The 24,900-nt window shown below is 40.9% G+C and overlaps 1 protein-coding gene across 1 annotated transcript in view; it reads right to left on the minus strand.

Annotated features, from left to right (window-relative positions):
- The window catches only part of BTC (betacellulin), a 57,123-nt gene extending 32,955 nt beyond the window's left edge, over positions 1–24,168 (minus strand). Inside the window, exons 1-2 of the mRNA XM_055588799.1 lie at positions 23,791–24,168; positions 242–340 (exon numbers count right to left, since the gene is read on the minus strand). Coding sequence (XP_055444774.1) covers positions 242–340; positions 23,791–23,854 — 163 coding nt within the window. The 5' untranslated portion in view covers positions 23,855–24,168. The remainder of the gene's footprint in view (positions 1–241; positions 341–23,790) is intronic.
- Between the last annotated feature and the right edge of the window lie 732 nt (positions 24,169–24,900).

Below are 24,900 nucleotides of genomic sequence, written 5' to 3' on the forward strand. Positions count from 1 at the left end.
TACATATTCTTTCTAGCTTCACCTTGAAATAAAGTAAAAAATGTTACTAGCTCATAGAGTTCTTGCAAGCAGTGAATGCATTACTGTATGTAAAGCCTAGTGCCTGGTACATTAGCAAGTGCTCAAAAAACTATCTGGTTTTATGATTAATGTATTATCAACTTAAAATTTAGGGAAGTCAGCTTTCTGAGATTGAATACAAAGCTGATGAAATACAAAGACATCACTAGTTATACATTACCTGGGCAGTTTTCTGCATGATCTCCACAGAGAAGGCCATCATTTTCAGGACTTCTGGTTGAATTCCCATCTGCCAGAACACAGTGGAGGATCACTAGACCTTCAAGTTCAAAACAGAACCAAAACAAACATGAAACCTTGAAAACGTGCTCAAGACAAAAGATTCTATCAAAGTCTCAACCATTTATGAAAATAACAAGCCTGTGGCTCCCATTTCCAAGTTATTTTCTTGCAGCATGGAAGGGGCACCCAGGCCAGCATGTCTCATTTTTCAAGCTCAAGACTCAAGACAGAATTTTCAAGCAAGTATCACTTTCTGGGCTTCCGTGGTGGCTCAGACATTAAAGAATCTGCCCACAATGTGGGAGACCTGGGTTCAATCCCTGAGTTTGGGAAGATCCTCTGGAGAAAGGAATGGCAACCCACTCCAGTATTCTTGCCTGGGAAATCCCATAGACAGAGGAGCCTGGAGGGTTACAGTCCATGGAGTTGCAAAGAGTCAGACACGACTGAACAAACAACACACACACATCACTTATATCTGATGAGACCTGGCCCTATAAGTGGGAAGACTTAGCCATAGCTGTGATGGAGCCTTATCCTATGAGCAGAAGCACAAAGGGAGTTCTCAGCCACCTGATGAATATATATACACTGGTGAGCTTCAGGGAGGAGGGATAATGAACCCATGTGGCAATGTATTTTCTCCACTGGTCTTCACACGCCCAGTGCTTCTCAAGTTTTAACTACTCAGTGTGCTTCCTTCTGGGGAGATGCAAACTAGATATTCAATTCATAGGAACTATTTTAAAATTTGAAGTTCCTCCAGCTTAGTAACTCTGTCTCTGAGAAGGACAGGCCTCATGGAAAAGCAGGGGGAGGAAAGGAACATGGTGCTGAGGTTAGGAAAGTTTAGAATACAAAGGGTAGTCCTTGCAGGGATTCTGATTCAAACAAACCAACAGTAAAAATCACAGTAAAGATAATCAGGGGAATCTGACAATCTTAAGAAATTGTTAGAGTGTCAAGTGTGATAGGAGAAGGAAATGGCAACCCACTCCGGTATTCTTACCTAGAGAATCCTGTGTACAGAGGAGCCTGGTGGGCTGCTAGTCATACGGTCTCATGGAGTCGGACACGACTGAAGTGACTTAGCATGCATGCATGCATTGGAGTAGGAAATGGCAACCCACTCCAGTATTCTTGCCTGGAGAATCCCAGGGATGGAGGAGCTTTGTGGGCTGCCGTCTATGGGGTCGCACAGAGTCAGACACAACTGAAGCGACTTAGCAGCAGCAGCAAGTGTGATAATGATATTGTGGTTTAGATTTTAAAAACAGAATCTATATCTCTTAGAGATATGTATTTAAATACTTATTAAGGAAATTAATGTATCTCTGATTTGCTTTAAAATAATCCAAAAAGGGAAGACAGGCGTGCAGCAGTGAGGGAAAGGCATAGATGAAACAAGATGGTCCACATATTGATCATTGTTGAAGCTGGGTGGTATGTATGTCAAGGTTCACTCTGCTGTTGTCTCTACTTTTACATATACTTTAAAATATCTATAATAAGAAGCTGGAGAGGAGAGGGCAGAGGAGGAATGATAAAACTGCTTGGGAGCTGGATAATCCTGAGTTCATAATCTGTTTTTGCCACTTTACAGCCATGTACCATGGGCAAATTTCATAACCTCTCGGTTTCCTCATTGGCAAAATGGAGATAATTATTATCCCTTCTTCAGAGTGCTGTCGTGAGGCTCCAACCATGCAAGGAACTTAATGCAGTGCTAAGGCTTAATCAGTACTCAGTTAAATTACTCATTATTATGTAACTAGTAGGAACAGAGTAACTTGCAAGAACAGAGGAACTTGCCCACTGGTTGTGCTGACAAGGTTCTAAGCTGTACATGTCCTTCAAGTACAATTAAGCTCAACAAACATCCACAAGCACCCCCAAAACACTCCTGTGGACAGGAAATGCTCTACCCTCAAACTCCTCCAAAGCTGCTAAGGCAGGTAATCAGCCAACCAAGTAATCAAAACACAAAGGGATAGTATTGTACCAGATAACAATAGAATCTAGAAAGTTCAAAGGCTGGAAGAGTCTCAAAAACAGTTTTTCAAAACAGAGAGTTTTTTCTATCTCTATTGAATTGGGGAAAAAAAAAAATTTTTTTTTTTTTAAAGAGGTAGTACCTAGCTTTGGAAACAGCAAAGAGAAAAAGAAACTCATATCCATTGATAATAGGTAAATTATTACTACTCTTCCGCAGGACAATTTATCAGGACTTTTAGCTTTTAACTAAAAGCTTAAAAATTGTCCAAGTGCTTAAATCCAGTAATCACATTTCTAGCAATTTTTCCCAAGGAAATAAATTAAAATACATAAAAAGATTTTACTACAAAATTTCTACATGTGACATGGCTTATAAAAAAATTAGAAATTGGCCTAAATATCTAACAATAGAGAACTGATTAAAGATATAGGAAATACTTCCATGTAATATAATGCTCTTCAGTCATAAAAAATTATTTCAAACATTTAAAAATATCCCTCAATAAGAGAAGCAGTTTATAGACTAGTAATTAGGTGAGATCTGAGTGGTTTTTTTCTGCATGTGTTTGTGATAAATATAAAAATATCCACATAGATAAATAGTTTAAAAAAGATGGGTAAGTAAGTAGATAGAGTTGCCCACATGGTTAGAAGAATTTTTCCTTAATTATCCTAATTTGCACTTTCTAATTTTTCTACTTGACTATTCTGTTTGTTGAAACAAGAAAAAAGGAGCAGCTCAAATTTAAAAAAAAAACAAACACAATTTGACACAATTTGGATACCAAATTTCTATATATTTTTCTGCATTTAACCCTATTACCTGGCTCCTCCTTTCACACTTAGAACAAACCAGAAACAGTCATTTAAAACTTCTCAAGTACAGGAATTGTATATTTCCCAGCTCTAAAATCCTGTTATTTAACACAGAGCACAAGGGATATTCAACAAATGTTGATAGAAGAGCGATCTTAGATTAATCCATGAACATACAAAACAAACATTAAGTTCAAAGATCCCAATGTCAATGTCCAGTGGAAAATTTTATCCTTTTTTATTATAAAACAGGTTTAAAGCATTTTTAAAACCCCACATATGGGCTTTCTTCATGGGCACAATCAGAGGCATTAATTCTTCAGTTAATCTGTTCTGATGATGGAAACTGAAAAAGAAAAAAAAGCACTAAATCTCATAGAGATTTAACATCTGCAAACTAAGGATGGCAATATCTTCATCTTAAGAGTACTGTAAAATGTAAATTAACATAAGAAAAGATACACACACGGCTTGACAGATAGTGTACAACTTTTAATCTTCTTGAGCTCCTTCCCTTATCACTTTATAATTCAACACAACATTCTTCATTTCCACATGACAGAGGAATTCCTGATTCCGTGGAAATCCTGCCAGGGCTTCCAAACACTATGGCAGGCTGTGCCCAGGCTGTCTTCTGCTAAGGCTCACTCCACATGCTGGCATCAGCTGGCAAAGAAATTCCACTAGGGAGAGCTCCTGGGAGGACCCCTTGGGTTAGACATTCTCGGGCCAATCAGAGACCAAGTTCAAGGCTCTGGGATGAGGTACATAGCTCCTCCTACTCCCATACAATAATCTTCATTAGCTGGTGGTCATGAACCAAATCAAGCTTGATTTTAAAGAACAATTTACTTGGTCTGCATAGTTTGTTGAAACTGAATCATGATAGTTCATATTAAGCCTGGATTTTTCTGCTTCTACTTAAAAAGTTGGAAGTCTGAAACACCTTCATAGCAACAACTAGCTGGAACCTAGTAGCACATGACCTCTTTAAATGCCACAGACTCCATCAGGCTTGCTGAGTTCATTTATTTTAACTTCCTAGACCCTGACAGGAATCTGAGTGTGTGATACGTATGGAGAGACTCAGAAATCAGAGAAGTGCTCACAAAAGCATCTACTCAATATTGAAGGCTGCTTCAAAGAGAAAGGATGCTCCTGTTTCATCCATAATTCAACAGATATTTATTAAACATTTTGGGTTTGGCACTGATGCAAGACATTGAATGTTCAAAGATAACAAATATTATCACTACCTTCAAGGAACTCATATTCTCATAAGGAAGATCGATACACAAATCTATAAGATATAATGTGATAAGCACAACAGAGGTAGCATGGGACTAACACAGGGTGGAGAATCAACTTGCATAGCAGCAAAAACTTCACAGAGAAGGTGGGAATTACAGTGACTTTTTAATAGGTAATAAATGCTTTTTTAAAACATCAATAACTTCTAGAAAACAAATACTGAGTTATCAAGATAACATGATTATATCATATTGTTTCAGCAGTTGACAATATTTATGTGGTAATGATAACATAAATACTGATGAAAGTGAAAGTCGCTCAGTCATGTCCGACTCTTTGCAACCCCATGGACTATACATTCCATGGAATTCTCCAGGCCAGAATACTAGAGTGGGTAGTCTTTCCCTTCTCCAGGGGAACCAGGGATTGAACCCAGGTCTTCTGCATTGCAGGCAGATTCATTACCAGCCGAACCACAAGGGAAGCCCAAGAATACGGGAGTAGGTAGCCTATCCCTTCTCCAGCAGATCTTCCTGACCCAGGAATCGAACTGTGGTCTCCTGCATTGCAGGTACATTCTTTACCAACTGGGCTATCAAATGTGTCATAAAATTAAGACCATTAATTAGCCAACATAGACCATGTAGAGTAACTAGTTGTGATTAATCATTATCTATGCAGTGCTCATCTATGCAGTGCTCATCATCAAAGTGTTTTGAGTATTACCCTTATAGTCACTATACTGGAATGAGAAGAGAAACTCAACAAGTCTAAACTTGACAACTCATGAAATAGTATTACAAACAAATGGTTTAGCAATACAGAGGTAAATACAGAAGAAGCACCTTAACGAGTGGTTGATTCTAGCAAGGTGAAGAGCCAGGAAGGCAGGAACAAAGATCTGCTATTCAATATTATGATCCTTTTAGCACTATTTGATTTTTAAAAATCTGTGTATGTGTATTACTTTATTAAAAACAAAATTAATTTTTGAGAAAAAGACAACTAAAATTGTAACTAACCAGGGCATTCTAAATGAAAGAGACAACTTATAAAAAAGGCATGGCATGAATAATACAACTTGTCCAGTTCTTTGGAGGGTGGGTGGGGATTGTGATGGAAGAAAAGACTGGGGGGCCCATGGGTCACAAATGGCTGCTGCTGCTGCTGCTGCTGCTAAGTCACTTCAGTCATGTCCGACTCTGTGCGACCCCATAGACAGCAGCCCACCAGGCTCCCCAGTCCGTGGGATTCTCCAGGCAGAAACATTGGAGTGGGTTGCCATTTCCTTCTCCAATGCATGAAAGTGAAAACTGAAAGTGAAGTTGCTCAGTCATGTCCGACTGCAGCCTACCAGGCTCCTCCATCCGTGGGATTTTCCAGGCAAGAGTACTGGAGTGGAGTGCCATCACCTTCTCCGCACAAATGGCTAAGAGCCATGTTAATTACTTTGGATCTGCTTCCCTGGTGGCTCAGACAGTAAAAAAAAATCTGCCTGCAATGCGGGAGACCCAGATTCCATCCCTGGGTCAGGAAGATCCCCTGGAGAAGGAAATGACAACCCATTCCAGGATTCTTGCCTGGAAAATCCCATGGACAGAGGAGCCTGGAGGGCTACAGTCCAAGAAGTCACAAAGAGTTGGACATGGCTGAGCAACTAACACTTTCACTTTTGTGTAGTTAAAATGGGGTCATTGAAAAGTTTTAAGAGAGAACCATTGTGATCATCTGTTTTTCCACTTTGAAAAGGTTCCTTTAGTACCAGTACAGGTGATTCAGACACACCTAAATGAAGGTGGTGGCAACATAACCGTATGGAGAAGAAGAAATGAACATGAGAGACATTCACAAAGTGAAGTATAAACAAAAAAGGCTTGGTGACTAATAAGCTAGAGTAGGAGGTGGGGTAAAAGGAGTCTAGGATGACTCCACATTTTGTGACTAGAGTTACTGGCTGGATTGCGGTACCAACCACAGGTATAAGGTATACAAGAAAAAAAACAGGTTGAGGATTGCTACAGTCTGTTTTGTTGAAACCTAATCTCGAATGTGATGTGACTAGGTCTTGAGGGTGGAGCCCCCATGTTTGGGATCAGACATTATGAAAGACACCTCACAGAGCTCCGTTGCTCCTTCTGCCATGTGAGGACACAGTAGAAAGATGGCTGTCTATGAACCAGGAAGCAGGCTCTCTCCAGACACTGAATCTGCTAGAGATCTTCATCTGGGACTTAGCAGCCTCCAGAACCGTGGAAAATAAATGTTTGTTGTTTACAAGCCACCAAGTCTATGTTATGTTATTACAGCAGCCCAAACTGAATAAAATAGGCATGGAGAAAAATTCAGTTTTAGACATTCTGAATCTGACATGACTGTGTCTCATTTACAAATAGTAGATAGATATTAGATCTGGAACCCTGGAGTGAAGTCAAAGCTACAGGTTCTGAATTTTGGAGTCATGAAAAATAAACTGGTATTTAACACCATTGATATGGATCTTTTAGAAAGAACTATGTGAAAAGAAAAAAAAGCTGACTAAGCATACAATTTTGAAAAAAAAAAAACAAAAACAAACCAGTATCATAGAGGAGCAGAAAGAGAAGAGCCCTCAGGGATCAAGAAGGAACAGCCACAGAACTAAGAAGAGAAGTTTCCTAGAAGAATTTGATCAACTGTATATGGTGACTCAGCAGTAAAGAACCACCTGCAGTGCAGGAGACTTTGGTTGGATCCCTGGGTCGGGAAGATTCCCTAGAGGAGGAAATGGTGACCCACTCCAGTATTCTTGCCTTGAAAATCCCATGGACAGAGGAGCCTGGCAGGCTATAGTCCCTAGGGTTGCAAAGAGTTGGACATGACTGAGTAAAAGCAGGGATAAAGGCTGATGGAGAATTAAAAATAAAAACTGAAATATATGCCTTAGATTTGAAAACCAAAAAGCACTAACAATATCTTGCTAGATAGAAATGGCATGAAATGTGTGCAAGTAACTGTAGATTACTCTTCAAAGATTAGAAAGGGAAGGGTACCATTAGTCAATATGTACAGAAAAGAGAATTATTTTGCTTTCATCTTTATTATGAAAGATAATTGACAGGAAGATGCCAAAGGTACAGGGGAGAGACAAAGGATGAATGAATCACAGAGGCAGAGTTTGGAAAGTTTAGCCCAAAAGGCAGGGCCGCTGCAATTGCAAGGCAGTCCTTTGCTGTCCAAGTTAGCAGTTCTGGCAGATATAACTCTATTTCAAGTGAATGAAAAGTCCTTGGTGAATAAAAGCTTAAAGACATCTTATATTCAATATATCTCACCTCACTGACCAAAGAAACACACGTTCTGGTTAAAATGAGCGGGAAATATCTAATGGGTTTCTCTACTTTCACACTACTAGCATTTTGGGGCTGGATAATTCTTTCTTTCAGGATGCTCTGCGCGTACTATGACTAGCAGTATACCTGGCTTTTGCCCACAGAATGCCGGTGTCATCCCCCTCCCTTCCTCCATCCAACCCTAAGATGTCACAATCAAAACCATCTCCAGACCTTGCCAAATGTTTCCTTGGGTGAGAAATTACATTGGTTGAGAACCACTGAAATTCTCTTCAAACCATTTTAATTTTTTTTTTATCCAAAACACAGATTTCATTTTTTAAATATATCCCTTTAATCTAATTCAACTGCATAGCTTCAAAGGCTCACATTTTGACTTAAAAAATTTCTTAGGGAAAAGGCCATTAGCTTTTGGAAAGATCACCAGACTCAGTCATTAATTCACCACTTGACCTTGAGTTAATTAACACACTCTCCTGAACTTTTTCCTCAAGAAAAAGTACAATCAAAGGCTCTCTGCCTATCCCATGATCTAGTTCACAAAAATCAAGTGAAATAATTTAGCAAAAGAATTTTTAAAAGAAGGCATATTATTAAAATTATCTTTATCAGAGAACCTATGGATTTTATTTTAGAGAAAATGAAAGAAAGTATGATCCTAGATGTGGAAAACATAAGATTTTCATTCAAGAGTCACAAATTATAGTAAATTTCAGAATTAGTAAGAACCTCAGAGGTATTCAAATCTGCTACCAACCAACTCTCATGGCTAAATTGCCTCAGTCATGTGCAACTCTTGCAATCCTATGGACTGTAGCCTGCCAGGCTTCCCCATCCATGAGAGAGGCAGGCAATACTCCAGGCAGGAATACTGGAGTGGGTTGCCATGGTCTCCTGTCTGGGATCTTCCCAATCCAGGAATTGAACCCATGTCTCTTATGTCTCCTGCATTGGCAGGTGGGTTCCCACTAGCTCCACCTGGAAAGCCCCCAACCAACTCTCAGCTTCTCTATAAAACATCCCCTGAGAGAGTTCATTAAGCCCACCTTTAAAATTTTGGCACAGAGACTTCATTGTCTTCTAAGGCATCCCATTTCAATGAGACCAATCACCCATTCTTTCGATCACAGTCATTTATTCAAAATAAATATATTAAGCATCTATTTCTAAACCTCTATAAATGCTTCTTTATGTTGAACTAGTTTTTTCCTTGCCATAATTTTACTCTGCTAATTGGAATCACATAGAATAAGTCTAATCTCTCTTTCTCATGACAGATCCTCATATATTTGAAGCCAGAAATCAAGCCTTCCTGAAAGAATTTCTCTTTCTCAAGCTAAACATCCTGGTGACTTCAATCATATTTTACCTGAAATCACCAAGACCTCTCATAAACCTTATATCCTCCTTAAATAAAGGTTAAAATAAAGCACTATTTTACATGATTTGGCAAAGACAGAGTGGGGCTCTCAACCACCACAGTAAAGGCACCATGTGCAGCCCCATAGCATATCAGCCCTTTTAAATTATTCCATTAATTTCAGGGGTTTTATGCTGCTTAGAATAAAAAGAAACTCCTAAGTTTCTTATATGCTAGAAGGCAGTGTATTGATGGATTTTTTTTGTTCTTTTGTTTTGTTTTGTTTCATTTCAATTTTCACCTAAACATGAATTTGCACTTGTCCCTTTATATTGCATTAAATTTTAGCTGTCATCCAAATATTTCACAATCTCTTCGTTTTCTTATTCTTTCATTCATTCTATTATCCATGTCTCCCTGCTGCACATGACCTGCAGAATTCTCAGATGCATTCAAGCAATAAAAATAACACACAAAAAAGTTAAATTAGCTGCACTTACTAAGTGACTGGATATTAAGTCTGTATTTCTGGGGTTGGTTTTTAAATGGTGAATCTACTCATAAAGACAAAAAGGAAAAGAAACCTAATTCTACTTTAGTGAGTCAAAGCTCCATTTACTTTTCTGCACTTTGAGGTTCTCAAATTAAAAATTATGGAACGTATTAAAAGCATTATCCCCATCAGCCAGCATAGAGAATGAAGTCATTGGGAACAATACAAGCATTCAAAGAGACACAGTTTGACAAGGAGCATGACCCATCGTCTTAAAGTTACAGCTAATGTTGAGGTAAGTCATACACCAGCTGGGTCAACTATTTAAAAAGATCAAATGTGACCAAGCCAAACAGTCACATACATTGTATTTGCCTCATCTCTGAGCTGAACTTTCCATTTTTAAACTCAAGTGCATTTTATATTTTTAAAATAATATAACAGTATCACAAATGTCCGTATGTCCTAATTTAGGACATCTACTCGTGTCTACTAAATCCAGTGATTTCCTGTGATATCATATCAATCTTATTTTAGGATTCAAATCACACTCCATGTCCCATTAGGCAATCCAACTGTAAGTCAACAGAGAATATATCAATTTACAAATATAAGCAGAAATCAGAAGAATATTTCATAGTCAAATTCCCAAAAGTTCATTTATATTAGAGGGATTAATAAGAAAAGGACATGTTTGGAGACAAATGGAGCTCTATTTGAATCCTGAATGTACCTTTTAATTTACCAGCTTTGTGATATGATTAAGTTACTCAACATTGAACTACAGGGCGTCCATCTACAAATGGAGGCTCATAATACATGACTTACAAGGCAACAATTTAGCTAGCTGCTTAAAGAAACTGGAAAAAGTAAATTATGATTATTAACCTTGACAATACCTGTCACAATATAGGACTCAACAGAATAGCAGCTATGGGACTAAAAGCAAAAAAATCTTATTTCTCTTGTAAAATACAGATTCTCATTCTCATTAATGGGACATTTCTACATTTATGGTGTGATTTGCCTCGGGTATAAAGTATTCCTATGAAACAAACTACAAAAGATAAATAAATGTACATATACCTATTACACTTCTAAAGTGCAAGATGAAATGTGTTCAGTGAGAAAAACCTGTATGTTGGTCTTTTCACATGCTGTTTTTCTCCAGTGTTTTTTAAAAAATAATTAACATGAACACACTTCAACCAATTAATAGAAATACATCATCTTCTGCATTTCTGTTTCTTTGTATTTTCAGTATAGTCTGTCAGCAACTCAGCATGGTGTTTATGTCAGATGGGTGCTACTGATTCAGTTGGTTTGTTAAATAAGTCAATGATACAAATATAGCAGATAAATTCAGATCTTAGATGATACTATTTAGCAATCAAATGTATTATATATCTAATTTTTAATTTCTAAAAAATAAAATTAATAAAGTTAGAATTTATGCAGCTGGGAAATTTCCCCAATGTATCTCTATTGTTAAAAAGAAAAACAGAATCCTAAGTATGCATATATACACAAAAAGTATTTTCTACATCCAAAAAGAGGACATATCTAAAATGGATTTGAAAAAAATATTCAGGGGTAGAAATCCTTTTTAACATTGAGCTTGTGGGTGGCTGAGTAAAAAACTGTGAAATAGATTAAGTTTGATATTGATGTTCTCCTCCATCTTTTGGTGACTCCTTTCCTATCCTTTTTCATTGTTGTCTTTTCCTCTCCTATAAACCAGTACCCTCCTATTGCTTCAACATTTCCCCTAATAGAACATAATTTCTTCCTAGATTTCCCTTTCCAAATGCATTTGCTTTCAAAGCATATCTGCAAAGAAAGAAATTGTTTAACTCAACAGAAATACTCTAGAATCAAGTGCCTCAACTGGGTCCTCTGGGAGCCTGAGATACGGATTAAGGGATTATCACTTTGTTGGGGATGTATACACTCTGGGTCATGAGAATGAGAAAAAAGGAAAGGAAGCCGAGAAGGAGACAATGCAACGTCGTGAGTGTACCCATCACTCTGGGTGCAGCTCCAGAGTGAGTCACAAAGACAGAAACGAGTGACACGTCCACTCATCCATGGTCTATGTAAAAAGTCTGTAAAGGAACTGCATCTTGAAGTAGCACCACAGGAGAAAGAACACGGGGAATTTCTCTTCCCCAGTCACTTCCATCACCCATTTCCCACTGGATGAAATTTACCCCTCTGGGCTCTGCCTGCCCCTCTCTTTGGCCCCTTGGTGAGTGAGAGGCTGGAATGCCTGCCCTGGGACATGGCCTTGTATCTAAGTCCCGAAAGAGGGGCAACCTGGTATGAGCAGAGAGCAGATCAAGGGACAAGGGAGGTAGTTGAAGGGCCCTTAAGAAATGCCTAAGTTTGTGTCCCAATATAGTGGAGTATTTGGTGGCATCAGAACACTCAGAGGGAGCCTTGTTCCAGGACAAGGAGAGATTTTTCTAATATCTCTCAAATCACACCACTGGAAGGACTATGTATTCTTAAAAAAATGAAAGACAGGTTCCAGATTTTCAGGGCTAGGAGAGGAGATCTAGAAAAGGGTAGAGAAAAAAATGAGAGTCTTCACAAATAGTCTATGTCCATTCAAAATAAGGGAAGTAGAATATGAACTCCTTCCTCCTTCAACACAAAATTTTATTCAAAATGGTAAAAACAATATCTTAGTGTTTAAGAAGGACTTAGAATGATGGATCACATATATTTAACTCATAAAAGAACCCCACAATAATATTTTTAAAGCTCAGAAAGGGAAGCAATGTAACAACCTGTCATACATAAACTAACTAATGTATCTGAAAGCTGTCAACACAATAATGCCTTTGCCAGTAAATCAACCTTTTTATTTTGGCCACTGACCATTATTAAATCTATGACAACAATGACTAAATTGAATAAGAACCCTATAGTAACCTAGAGCTAGTTTCTTAGAAATCATCAGTTTTCAAAACCTGACTTTTTAAAATCCTATTCCTTTATGATAAGGCCAGACAAGACAGTCAGACATTGTAGCACTTTAAATGAAAAGCTCTGGGCTCACTGAATTTCCGTAATAGTTCAACGAGAGGAAGCAAAAGGAACCAAGGAAAAAGAAAAATTTGTTATCAAGGAGGATTATCCAAGTGCAAAGTGAGGAGGAATAGCAAAGTTGGCCTCTCGATCCAGCGATAACACAGCCTCTGACCCATGAGGAAACAGTCATCAAATTTTAATAATGGTAAAGAAAAGAAAACCCTATGTTTTAGAGTAGATAGGGTTTTAGAGTAGATGCTCACCCAACCTAAAAAAGTCCCAGAATTTAGGCCCTTAAAATAATTTAACCCAACTTAACATTAACCCATTATTATCTTTATTGATCAAACCATTTGCAGAGACAAGAAATATCAGTCAATCAATATCAGATAGTATATTTATAAGTGCTCAGGGCTTCCCTGGTGGCTCAGATGGTAAAGAATCTGCCTACAATGCAGGAGTCCTGGGTTCAATCCCTGGGTCAAGAAGATCTCTTGGAGAAGGGAATGGATACCTACTCCAGTAGACTTGCCTGGAGAATTCCATGGACTGAAGAGACGTAGACGACAGTCCATGTGGTCACAAAAAGCTGGACACAACTGAGTGACTAATGGTAAATAACTATAAAGAAAATAAATTCTAATAGAATTCCAAAAACAGGCAAGGTCGTTGAGCTGAAGAAATCACTGAGAAAAGTTTCACAAAAGAAGTTGGAAACCAAACTGAACCAAAGGTAATGACATAGAAAGGAGCTGAGTATGCTCTGGGGGACAATGCATAAAGATGTCCAATCAGAGTGAAGAATTATACACAGAACTATTAAGCAACAAGGGCCTTCTTGATGTGTGTGGTGTGACTGTAAAATAATTCAATTGATTTTCTTGTGTGATCTATGAAAATAAGACTCATTAAGAAATAGTCACACCACATATTTCTAATTGAAACTTTGCAACCTCTGTTCACCACATCCTGAATAAAGCATCTGACTAATCTAGAAAACCACTCAAGAAGTATTTAATAGGGGTGGATGCTGTTGGTTAGAAATCGGTAAGAAAGAACAGAGCGCATTTTGTTTGTTAGGCTTCTGTCAAGGCCAATGAAAAGTGCATTCATTTCATCTGGCATCTAAGTCACATTTTTGTACTTCTTGCCCTCTCTTCCAGGGTAATTTTCATTTATCTAAAAGTGAGTAGAGAATCTTCCCATGGAAGTTTCCTATCACAGGATGGCAATTTTATAAATGTGTCTCCTGAAATAATAACATTTGAAATTTTAGTCAACAGAATTTATCAATTATAGTTATTTCAGGGATTTTTCCCTTCACAATAGGATCCCAAGTGATAATTATTATCCCAACAGAAGGTAAAATATAGAGTACAGAGTCTTTAAGGCAAAAACTGAGGCTACAGCATGGGATTGATACTATATCCCAGGATATACTCTCATCACATCATATGAGGGGTACATGATACTGTATTGGCATTGTTGGGTGTGTTAACCTTGATAATTCTAGTCGTGGAAAGACATGGTTACTGAATACAGTTTGGGGCAGGGAGAGTGGGGGAATAAGTGATTTTCTTTTTCAAATTCTTTACCGTTGGCCCCCAAGGTCTCCAAATGTCCTGTCTCATCTCCTCTCAGGGAAGTCAGCCGACAGTTTCTTAGTTTGAAACTCTATCTACCAACCTCCAAAGTATCCCCAAAGTGAAGTAGCATCATAGTAACATCCATCATTCATAGAGACATAAGAACCCTCCGTGGTCATTTGGTCCAACTCCTACCTCGCCTGGGAATCACTTCTATACAACCTTCCTAAATGCCACCCAACCACAGACATATCCAGGCTCGCAAAGCTCACCACATCCCAAAGCAGATGATTCTATTTTTTTCAGAGCCTTATTGGGAGAAAATTTTCCTAAATTAAGGTGAGAGTATCTACTATGTACAAGAATCCTCAATTCCATATTCCCTCTGTACTGGGAATATAGCCGCGAACAAATCAAATAAAAACCCCTCACATCATGAGTCCCATTTACATTCTAATGGAACTGTGGAAAACATGGTTATAATGAGGCAGACTTCTGCTCCATTTTTTTCCTTTGCATGCTTCCAGTGGTGAATATGATAGCAATTTCCTTTGATCAAAGTACAAACAACACTCCAATAGGCTTAATGAACACAATGATTCTATTTTTCCCTTTTAGACACGCCTATGAAATAATTTAAAAGTTATCTACATATTCATAAAATTAAGAATATTAATAAATTTTGAGCAATTTTTAGCCAATTATCTTTTAAAATCTTTTCCTGCATTATCCTATCCTCAGTACACTCCCATGTCTCTAGATGATAAGTACTACTATCATTATTCTCATTCTATAGATAAGAAAATGCAGACAGAGAGACTAAGTAACTTTCTCAACCTTATAAGACAATTATTATGAAACAACTTAATATTTATGCAGGGCTCTTGGCTCTTTAAAATCTGGAGAAGTTATTTTGTCAAAAGAAAACTTTTCTAAAACAACCAGGTTATTTTCCATCTGTCTGACATCTAGAAATGAATGTTGACATTGCATCATCATTCATTCTTCAAAAATGACAGTTTATTCTCTTTATATAAGGTAATTATTTGCATAACTCCCAATAAATGAGACAACCTCATTTTGATGAGATTAAAAGTATCAAAATTATCTTGTAAATATTTTATTTTTCTCTGCTAGTGAAGAATGACTATTTATCTGATTCACCTTAAGATGCTGGGTTTGGGGGGGTCAATGTCAGGCAAGTGCTGGAAAGCTTTTCATTGCACAAAACTAGGATCAAAATTGGTGGTTGAAGAATCCATTGAGACTTTTTATTTTTAGAAAGCAGATAAGCATTTTGCAGCACCATTTCTTACATTTGTTCCTCCCTACCAAAACCAGCCAAAATAGAACTCTTGTTGAGAATTTGTATCTATTGCCTATTTCATAACTAGTGGGAGGAGGAATTTGAGAAATAAAGGCAAGGGAAAGTTTTCCCACCAGTTGGTAGGTGCTGATTGTATTTTAGAAATACCCAGAATCAAAATATCTACAAATTTTAAAATTAATAATTTCATCTGTGCTTTCCAGTTATCCATTATAATAGCCCGTGTTAATCTAGAACTAACTATATTGCAGGCACAGCTTAAGTGCTTTATGCAGTAACTCACTCAGTCCACATAACAGTCTCAGTTCTGTTGCAGTCAGCCTTTACAGATGAAGAAACTGATGTCAAGAGGGTTTAAGAGATTTGTCCAAGAGGAAGGAGTTGTTAAACCACAGCGCCAGGGAAATCATGCCTAGATGGTCCAGCTCAGAATCTATACTTTTGCCCACAGCATCACATTGACTCAGGATATGCTCTTTTTACTCCTTCTCAGTAATAGGCCTACGGATGCAATCAGGGGGAATCTAAAGTGAGATCACCCCTCTCCATCTGCACTAAGGAGTGTTCCCCAAGTGTCACAGTGTTGCAAGCATTCCAGGAAAGTGCAGGAGTCACCCCACAGGTTCAGATTTGTTTAAGGACAGGATCAGACTAGGATGGTCAAAGTGATTTTAGGCACAGACCAAAGGAAAACACCTGGCCTGATCAATGCCAACTGTTCACTACCAGCTGGAATGGCCTGGGCCTGGGACATGAGTGGGCAGGTTTCCTGGCTGGGAGGAAGAGCCAAGAGTCCAAGAACCTGAGGCGTAGCCCGAGCCAAGGATGCCACAGATGTGCGGGTAGGCAGCAGGGAAAGCAAAGATGGCAGGAAAACAGACTTAAATGCTTTTTAAATAAGAAGCACTGAGTTCCTCTTAAATACAGTGATACATATTGAGCTTTAGTGTTCTATCCTCTGCTGTCTTTCTCATTCAGCCACAAATACTTATCTACTGTGATCCAGGCATTGTCACTTCATCATCATTGTTCAGGCTCATAAAGCCAGAACAAGTTACTTAACGCCTCTATGCCTCATATCCTTCAACATAAATGAGAATCATCATTATGTCTAGCTTGTGTGTTCAGGGGATAGTGTTACATGGATGAAACCAGATATTACACACTTAGAATAGTGCCCAACATGCATACTACATAATTTCTCTGCTATTATTTTTGGTGTAAAGATCAGTGAGGTAATGGTATTAATATGAAAACACTTTATCAATTGTGAAGGTGTCCAGAGTGTAAAGAGTTATTATGTTGAGATTTCATACCCAAGGTTAACCAGATATCTGAGTACATAGCAATGTCTTGTGTCAGTCACTCTACGAGATTGGACTAGCCAAATGCCAGAAACCCAATAGGAAGGTGGTCATGAACAAGTCAAGTCTTGCTAGGTCACTTCAGTCATTTCTGACTCTTTGTGATCCTATGGACTGTAGCCCACCAGTCTCCTCCGTCCATGGGATTCTCCAGGCAAGAATACAGGAGTAGGTTGCCATTCCCTTCTCCAGGGAATCTTCCCGAGCCAGGGATTGAATCAGTGTCTCTTACATCTCCTGCAATGACAGGCAGGTTCTTTACCATTAGCACCACCTGGGAACCCCCAAGTCAAGTCTGCTACTGCTGCTGCTGCTGCTAAGTTGCTTCAGTCGAGTCCAACTCTGTGCGACCCCCCTCAAATGGCCTCATTTGGCTCTGATGAGAATTCCCTGTCCTTTCTACTAGGCTGTTTGCATTACAGGAAGAAATAAGCCTTCCTCTCCTACTCTGGACAGGCCTGTGCCATTGGCTCACAATGCTAACATCTAACCATCAAGGAATCCATACAGTGGATAGTTATGAAATACTTTGACGTAACATTACATAAGTCAGAGACTCCCTCAATACTAACAGGCCAGACTGCATTCAGCCTCCACAGCACATCTATGGGAACCATCAAAAGTTTTCATATATTTAACACTAAGCAGAAATCCATAAATAACCAAGTTGTTACTCCCAGCTAATGAAACACACATGTGTCAGGAAAAGTTCTAAGCATATAAGAGAGCAAGTCACCTCACACCTCACAAAATCCAAAGGGCATTTTCTTTAATGAACCAATGGAGAATGCCCTGAGTCCAATGCATTTCCCTCTCTGCTTTAAACACCTGCTCTAAAAGCCTATATTTTGACTGATGAGATCTGCCCTTGAACCAAACATGTGAGACACAAGTAGCAGTTCTGAACCTAAAACAGAAGTAAACTTACTATTTGCCAAATAAAGTCCCTTTGTGAAGGCATCTCTAGCACCACCAGAGGCAAGTCCCAAGTAAGAAGAGAGGAAGAAACGTGTCCTTCTACAATATCTCTGAGTTGTGAGCATGTTTTGGCAACAAGAAACAGCTGTTTTCTTTACTGAACCTACTCTTCCCTTCATGCCTGGGCACCGTCAGCAACAGCCACTTGCACTCATTCATTCATTCAATTAACTAGTATGTTTTCAACTCCTACTATGTGCCATGCACTTTTTATACATCTCAAAGATAAGGCTAAATGAATGAATAAATCCATGATTTTGCAGAGCTGTTGCTTAGTCACAAAGTCATGTCTGATTCCTTTGGGACCACATGGCCTACAGCCCACCAGGTTCCTCTGTCCATGGGCTTTTCCAGGCAAGAATACGGGGGTGAGTTGCCATTTCCTTCTCCAGGGGATATTTTTGACTCAGGAATTGAACCTGCATCTCTTGCACTGTAGGCAGATTCTTTACCACTGACCCACTGGGGAAGCTCTTTACAAAGAGAAATGCTATATTAGTAACTCATCCTGTTATACAACCAACTGGGGCACTTTGAAATAAGAAGCCTGGACACAAACACTGTCATATTTTCTGTCACTGTTTTGGAATCAGTGATTCTGGTCTAGAGGTCAGGTAAATACTTTACTGTGTGTGCTCAGTTGCTTCAATAGTGTCCAACTCTTTGCAACCCTAATGACTATAGCCCACCCAGCTCCTCTGTCCAAGGGATTCTCCAGGCAAGAATATTGGAGTGGGTTTCCATGCTTTCCTCGAGGGGATCTTCCGCACCCAGGGATTGAACCAGCATTTCCGGTGGCTCTTGTATTGCAGATGGATTCTTTACCACTGAGCCACTGGGGAAGCCCAAATACTATCCTACATATCCCTTAAAAACAAACATAAAGAATGAATAAAAGTACTTCTTGGCTATTTAACTTGGTGTTGCTGATAATCAATGTAGGTTATTGCCTAACCGATACTAGTTAAGATGGGATACCCCATCTCTCTCCAACCATCTGAAAAATCTTCTGTAAAAAAATATAGCAAGTACAGATTCATGTGAGCTACCAAGATCCCTTTTTTAAGATACAAATATGCCTGAGCAAGTTAGCAATCATTAGCAGCACAGAGTATAGCCATTTTAATCAGATTGCTTTTCTCTTAAATTTTATTTTGGGAGACTCTTGACCAACTAGAATATGGATTCTTTGTGGATCCAAGGGTTGTCTACAAATTTGGAAGTGTATCAGGATTATGGATTAAGCCTAAACTGCCTGCAGCTCAGATTCTGGCTAATCTATTTGGACCACCCTGGGAAGGCACTAATTGTAACAGCCTGCTAGGCCCCTTTGCTCAGTCAAGTCTGACTCTCTAGGATCCCATGGACTGTAGCCCAGCCAGGCTCCTCTGTCCATGGACTTTTCCAGGCAAGAATACTGGAGTGGGTTTCCATTTCCTATTCCAGGGGATCTTCCCAGCCCAGGAGTTGAACCTGTGTCTCTTGAGTCTCCTGCACTAGCAGGCAGATTCCTTACCACTGTGCCAAAGCTGATAATCATGGTTTAGATGGGTGACTCCGGCTTCAGTTTGGTACCTGTTTCACTGACTCACCCTTAACCTAAGCTCCTAGTAGTATTCATGCCTGTGTCCTGACATGAGTTCACTGTATGTGTGATAGTCGCTTAGTTATGTCCAACTCTTTGCGACCCCATGGACTGTAGCCTGCCAGGCTCCTCTGTCCATGGAGATTCTTCAGGCAAGAATACTGGAGTGGGTTGCCATTTCCTTTTCCAGGGGGTCTTCCTGACCCAGGAATTGAACCCCCATCTCCTGCATTGCAGGCAGATTCTTTACCATCTGAGCTACAGGGAGGGTGAGAAAAAACAAGAGGAGTCTTTCCCACTGGGCTCTCCACAGATTTCAAGAGCACACGGAACTGGGGCGAGCACTCTCAGCAGAGATGGAGCAATGCCAGGGGTGTGGACAGACACAGGTACTCTCTTTCCTGTGCGCCTTTGACTTTACCACGGACATTTGCAGGCCAAGCTTTGGCGGAGCCATTTTCAGTGGGCACAACAAGGCCTGTCTGCAATATTGGGGTCTTTCTTGCAGAATTATTTGGGAGTTTCCACACAACAACTGAGAACGGAGCAAGAGCAAAATCTGATTTGTAACACTTGTTAATATGCAAGTGTGGCCTATGAAACCTGGAATTTTTGAAAAGGAAAAAAAAAAAAAAAACTCCCAAGGCTTTTCTAAGCCAAAAAGCATAACTGAAGAGGCAAATCCTAAAATCCTCACTGTGTGGGCCCCCAGCTACTTCCTTTCTATAATGAGAATTTTACTTGCTGCCACCTACCTGCTTTACAACTTGAAAGTCAGATATTACATCATGAATACATTCATATCTTCAAGAAGAAAAAAACAACTTACATATATTAATGGTGTAGATGTTTATAAGGAGCAGAACATATTTTTGACCTTAAAACTCATTCATTGTTTTTTATAAAGCATTTTTTCCCATTTTCACTGGTTAGGATTTTAGCTTTAGTTTGTTACAGCAATGGATGAGAAGGAGACATTTATAAGGAATCCAACTTCTTCAAAATTAAAAAAAAAAACACTTTAAACAAAGTTATTGCCCTTTTACCATATTTATCAAAGAAAGGAGCATGTATGATTCTTTTTGTAAAGATAAAGTTTATGGGAAACAAAGATCCATTACAAGTAAATGGAAATTAAATGTTATTGTAGAAAGATTTTTCTCTTAAATTCCCAGGAGAAATGTTGGTTAAAGATCAGGAGAGTGTTGGAACATCCCTGGTGGTCCAGTGGCTAAGATTTCACACTCCCATTGCAGGAGACCCAGGTTTGAACCCTAGTCAGGGAACTAGATCCCACATGCCTCAACTAAGAAGAGTCCACATGCCATGACTAAAGATCCTACATGTCTAACAAAGATCAAAGATCCCAAGTGCTGCAGCCAAATAAATAAATATTTTTTTAAAAGATCAGCAAAGTGTCAAGTTGATAAGGACCTTAGTCTCATCTAAAGCAATCCCTTTACTTAAGAAAAACAATGACAGGAAATTGTAATTTACAGACATCTCAGAGTCATGGAATGGCAGAGCTGGAACCAGGTCTCATGTCTGTTCACTGCCAGCTCTCAAGGCACTTTTGCTATGAGACACACACACACACACACACACACACACACACACACACACCCTAGAACATCACACAAGCCATTGCTCACATTGTTTTCAAGAAGTAAATAAAATAACATGTGACTTAAATTACGAATGAGACTTAAAAATTAAGTATGTGTGAGAGAAATAGGACCACTTAATGGAAACACTGAGGTCAACAAATTACATCCTTTGGCATTTTGCAAGGAGTGGAGCCTCTTAGGGAATCTAGAGACTGAATTCAATTCGTTAAGCCAAACATTCAACAAGGCAGTTTCACACTTAGCTTACCCTCAGTTACAACAGCACTGGATTAGAGCTCTGTTTGGTTTTGCTTTTTCATTTCTGCCTTTTGACAAGTTTTGAGAAAAAATTAAACAGCACCATGTGATAGTTAATAGTGAAGAATGCCCATCAACCTGGAATAGTCATTTCTACTATAGCCATTTCTGCAGACACCACCCTAATCTTGTCCCAAATCAGCTCTTGCCTGGATTATATCTATGAGACAATCAGGTACCCTGGCCCCCTCTCCTTTCACACTGCACTCTACTGCCAGGCTTGTCTCCTTAAATCATTGTTTGCATTATATCACTCTGTATTCAAGACCTATGATGGTGTATATTTAACTGTTTATTGACTCATCAAAATATCTTAATCTGGCTTCTTTTGGCTCTTCATAATCTGTCTGCCTCTCATCAATTCTACTTTCTGGCAAGCAGACTCCAGGAAATTAATCTCATTCCCATCACCAACACTTTGGTAAATACTTTTCCCCCTTCTCCTGCCCCTCTCTCCACTATTTCAAATCATGTGTGTGTGTGTGTGCGTGCACGCTCAGTCATGTCCAACTCTTTGCAACCCCATGGACTGTAGCCCACCAGACTCCTCTGTCCATGGGATATTCCAGGCAAAAATACTGGGGCAGGTTGCCATTTCCTTCTTCAGGGAATCCTCCCGACCCAAGGACCAAATCTTTGTCTCTTGGATCTCCTGCGTTGGCAGGCGGATCCTTCACCAGCTGAGCCATCAGGAGGCCCTCCCTCTCTCTTTACTGTTTCAAACCCAGCCAAGCTCCAATCCAACCCACTCATGTCCTCCATGCAGCGTCCCCAGTGTTCCATTCCTCCCTATTGAGTTCTCCTTTCTCTGGTTTCATGACATTTTCTCCTATTGTTTCATATCTGTTAGTCCTGCATTCCTAAATTTAACACATATCTTTTAGGTCAAGAATCATGTTTTAAGGCTCTCTTGAGCCCTCTTCCCACCCCTGTCCTAATATGCTCTAGCCTCTTGCTCACTGTAGCAGATTCTCAATAAACACTTTGACAGCAGGACAGAGCAGATATAACAGAGGAAGAGAATGCTAGTTTCACCCAAGTGACGCTGGTAAACGCATAGTACTGTCTCTAGCCCTACCTCTCAGGCTCACTGCCCTTCTTCAGGCTCCACATCACACTCCATCTCTAAATTGTTTCTGACTTCTCCCTCTGCAGGCTCTGTAAATTGGTTCTTTCTCTCTAACCATGGTGTAAGTCTGATCTACTTCCAACTAAGGCCATGACACCTTTTAGGCACCAATCCTACTCCAAGAACACTGCCAAATGGAAGTTTTCATTTAGACCCCACCTCTTTTCCTTCATAAAAGAAAGCCCAGTCCTTTCCAGACTGGAAGATAGTGTCCTCTTCACATAGACACTTCAGCTGTCACATTGGTGCCCCAAGTCCAGATGTCCCTCCCCCTCATCCCAGCCAGGACTACAGAATATTGTCAGTTGCCCATCCCTCTGCCCGCTTCCCCTACCTCCAATGATCAGGATGCAGAGGGGACACCTTGAAGTAGTAGGATCTTTCCACCTGAGTATCTTCCTGCTACTTTCCTATACTGGAGGGCAAGGGGAGCCTTGCTTCCAGCTGTATAAAGTCACCAGCATCCGAAGTTGCAGCACCCTGCCACTCCTTCCATTAACCACTCTTCCCTCCTAGCAGGTGACCACACCCAGTAGTCCCTAACCTACCCACTCAGGTTTCACCTTCCAGGTGAAGAAAAGTCTTCTCCCTGCAATTTCTCCTTAAAATAGGAAATCATATATTCTAAGTGGAGCACCAATGTGTTTCATCAGTAGTACTAGCCCTCAGCGAAATACCTCATCTCCCTTTCCTTTGCTTCCCTATCAGCAACAGAAGACCCAGAAGATCTCAAAAGCTGAGACTTTTTTCTCCCCTTCTCCTGTTCCCCCTAACTTGGCCAGCAAGAAGGGAGTGTAATAATTCTTCTCCGGGCCCTCTTCAGCTCCCTCTGCCCCCCAGGTCCTCCCCCTCCTACCTCTAGTACCCGCCCAGGGCGCACACACAGGCAAATAGCTCTCCACCAGGCTCCACACTCCTCAAGGCCTGCATCGCCAGCCAAGGAGTTCCTTTTCCTCCTCCTCCCCGGGATGTCTTCTCGGTCTAGTCTCCCAGGCTCCCACTTTAGTGGATTTCCCTGCCACCACTCCTCGCTCGCGGGCACCTGCGCACCTGCCCTCCGCTTGGCGCCCGCCAGCGGGATCCTTACCGCCCTCGGGTCGCCCCCTGGGCCTAGGGCCGCCGCAGCAGGTGCAGCCCCAGGTGCCCAATTGCGGGATCCTCGAGCTACCCAAAATCATGCAAGTTCTTCCACCCGCCCCTGCCAGCCCCAGGGCGCCCTCGGAGTCCAAACGCCAGCGCGGAAGATTTGCCCTTATTGCGACTCCACCCGAGCCTCTCCTCCCGGGTCTCCCGTGTCCAGTGCGGCCACTTACCCAGGGCGAGGGCCGGGAGCAGGGGCAGGGGGCTGGCGCCGCTGCCCGGGGCGGCCCGTGCCATCAACCGCGCTGCGGGGCCGCGCAGCCCCCAGACGAGCCTCCCGCCTCCTCCTGCGCCCCCTTCCCGAGCCGCGAGCGCCCGACCGGGTGCCTGGAAACGAATGCCCGGAGCCAGCAGGAAGCGAAACTACTCCCCAGGCTGGCACCCGGGCTACCGCGCGGGCAAACACCCAGGGCAGGCGGCCTGAAGATTCGGCGAGTGTCGCCGGGAGGAGGGAGCCTCCTATTTATCCTCGCTCCCGTGGCACACACCCCACCGACCCGGCGCAGGACTTCGCTGCGGTGACCTCCACGCCGTTCCCACCCAAGTTACCCCACACCCACACCCACAGTCCGGGACACTTTGGGGCTGCCCTGGGGCCGGCTCACCCACTCCCCCTACTGGGTCGCACCTGGCGGTTCATTTCCCTCCCCCGGGGAAGTCGAGGAGGTTGGGAGGGCAGCTGGAGAGGTCCGAGATGTGGGGCCTGCGGGCGGCCCTAGGGGAGGCCGGCTGTGAACTCTTGGAGCCCACTGGGCGAGAATCAGAGCCCCGGACCGCTCTGGAATTCCAGCTTCTCTTATTTCAGCAGATTGTTGGCGTCTTGGACGGACCAGAGCCAACACTAACTGTGGTTAACCTCAGGCATTTGCCAATTTACAAGCTTCTCTTTTCCGTATATAATTAGTTGAATATCTGGGAGTTTGGCCTCACCAGGAGCTACTTTAAGAATGTCACATATATATATATATGTGTGTGTGTGTGTGTGTGTGTGTATATATATGTGTGTGTGTGTATATATATATATATATATTTATCCATTTACTCTTCTATTCATTGCATTTTCATTTATTTATTTAATTCACGAACTCTCCTGGATCCCTGGGTCTGGACGATCCCCTGGAGAAGGAAATGGCACCCCACTCAGGTATTCTTGCCTGGGAAATCCCATGGACAGAGGAACCTGGCAAGCTCCATGAACTGTAGTTCATGGGAGTTGAAAAAGAGTCCAACACAACTTAGTGGCTGAACAACAAACAACAGCAAAATGGATCTATTAGAATAAG

The sequence above is a fragment of the Bubalus kerabau genome, chromosome 7, assembly GCF_029407905.1.
Source record: "Bubalus kerabau isolate K-KA32 ecotype Philippines breed swamp buffalo chromosome 7, PCC_UOA_SB_1v2, whole genome shotgun sequence".
Lineage (NCBI taxonomy): Eukaryota > Metazoa > Chordata > Mammalia > Artiodactyla > Bovidae > Bubalus > Bubalus kerabau.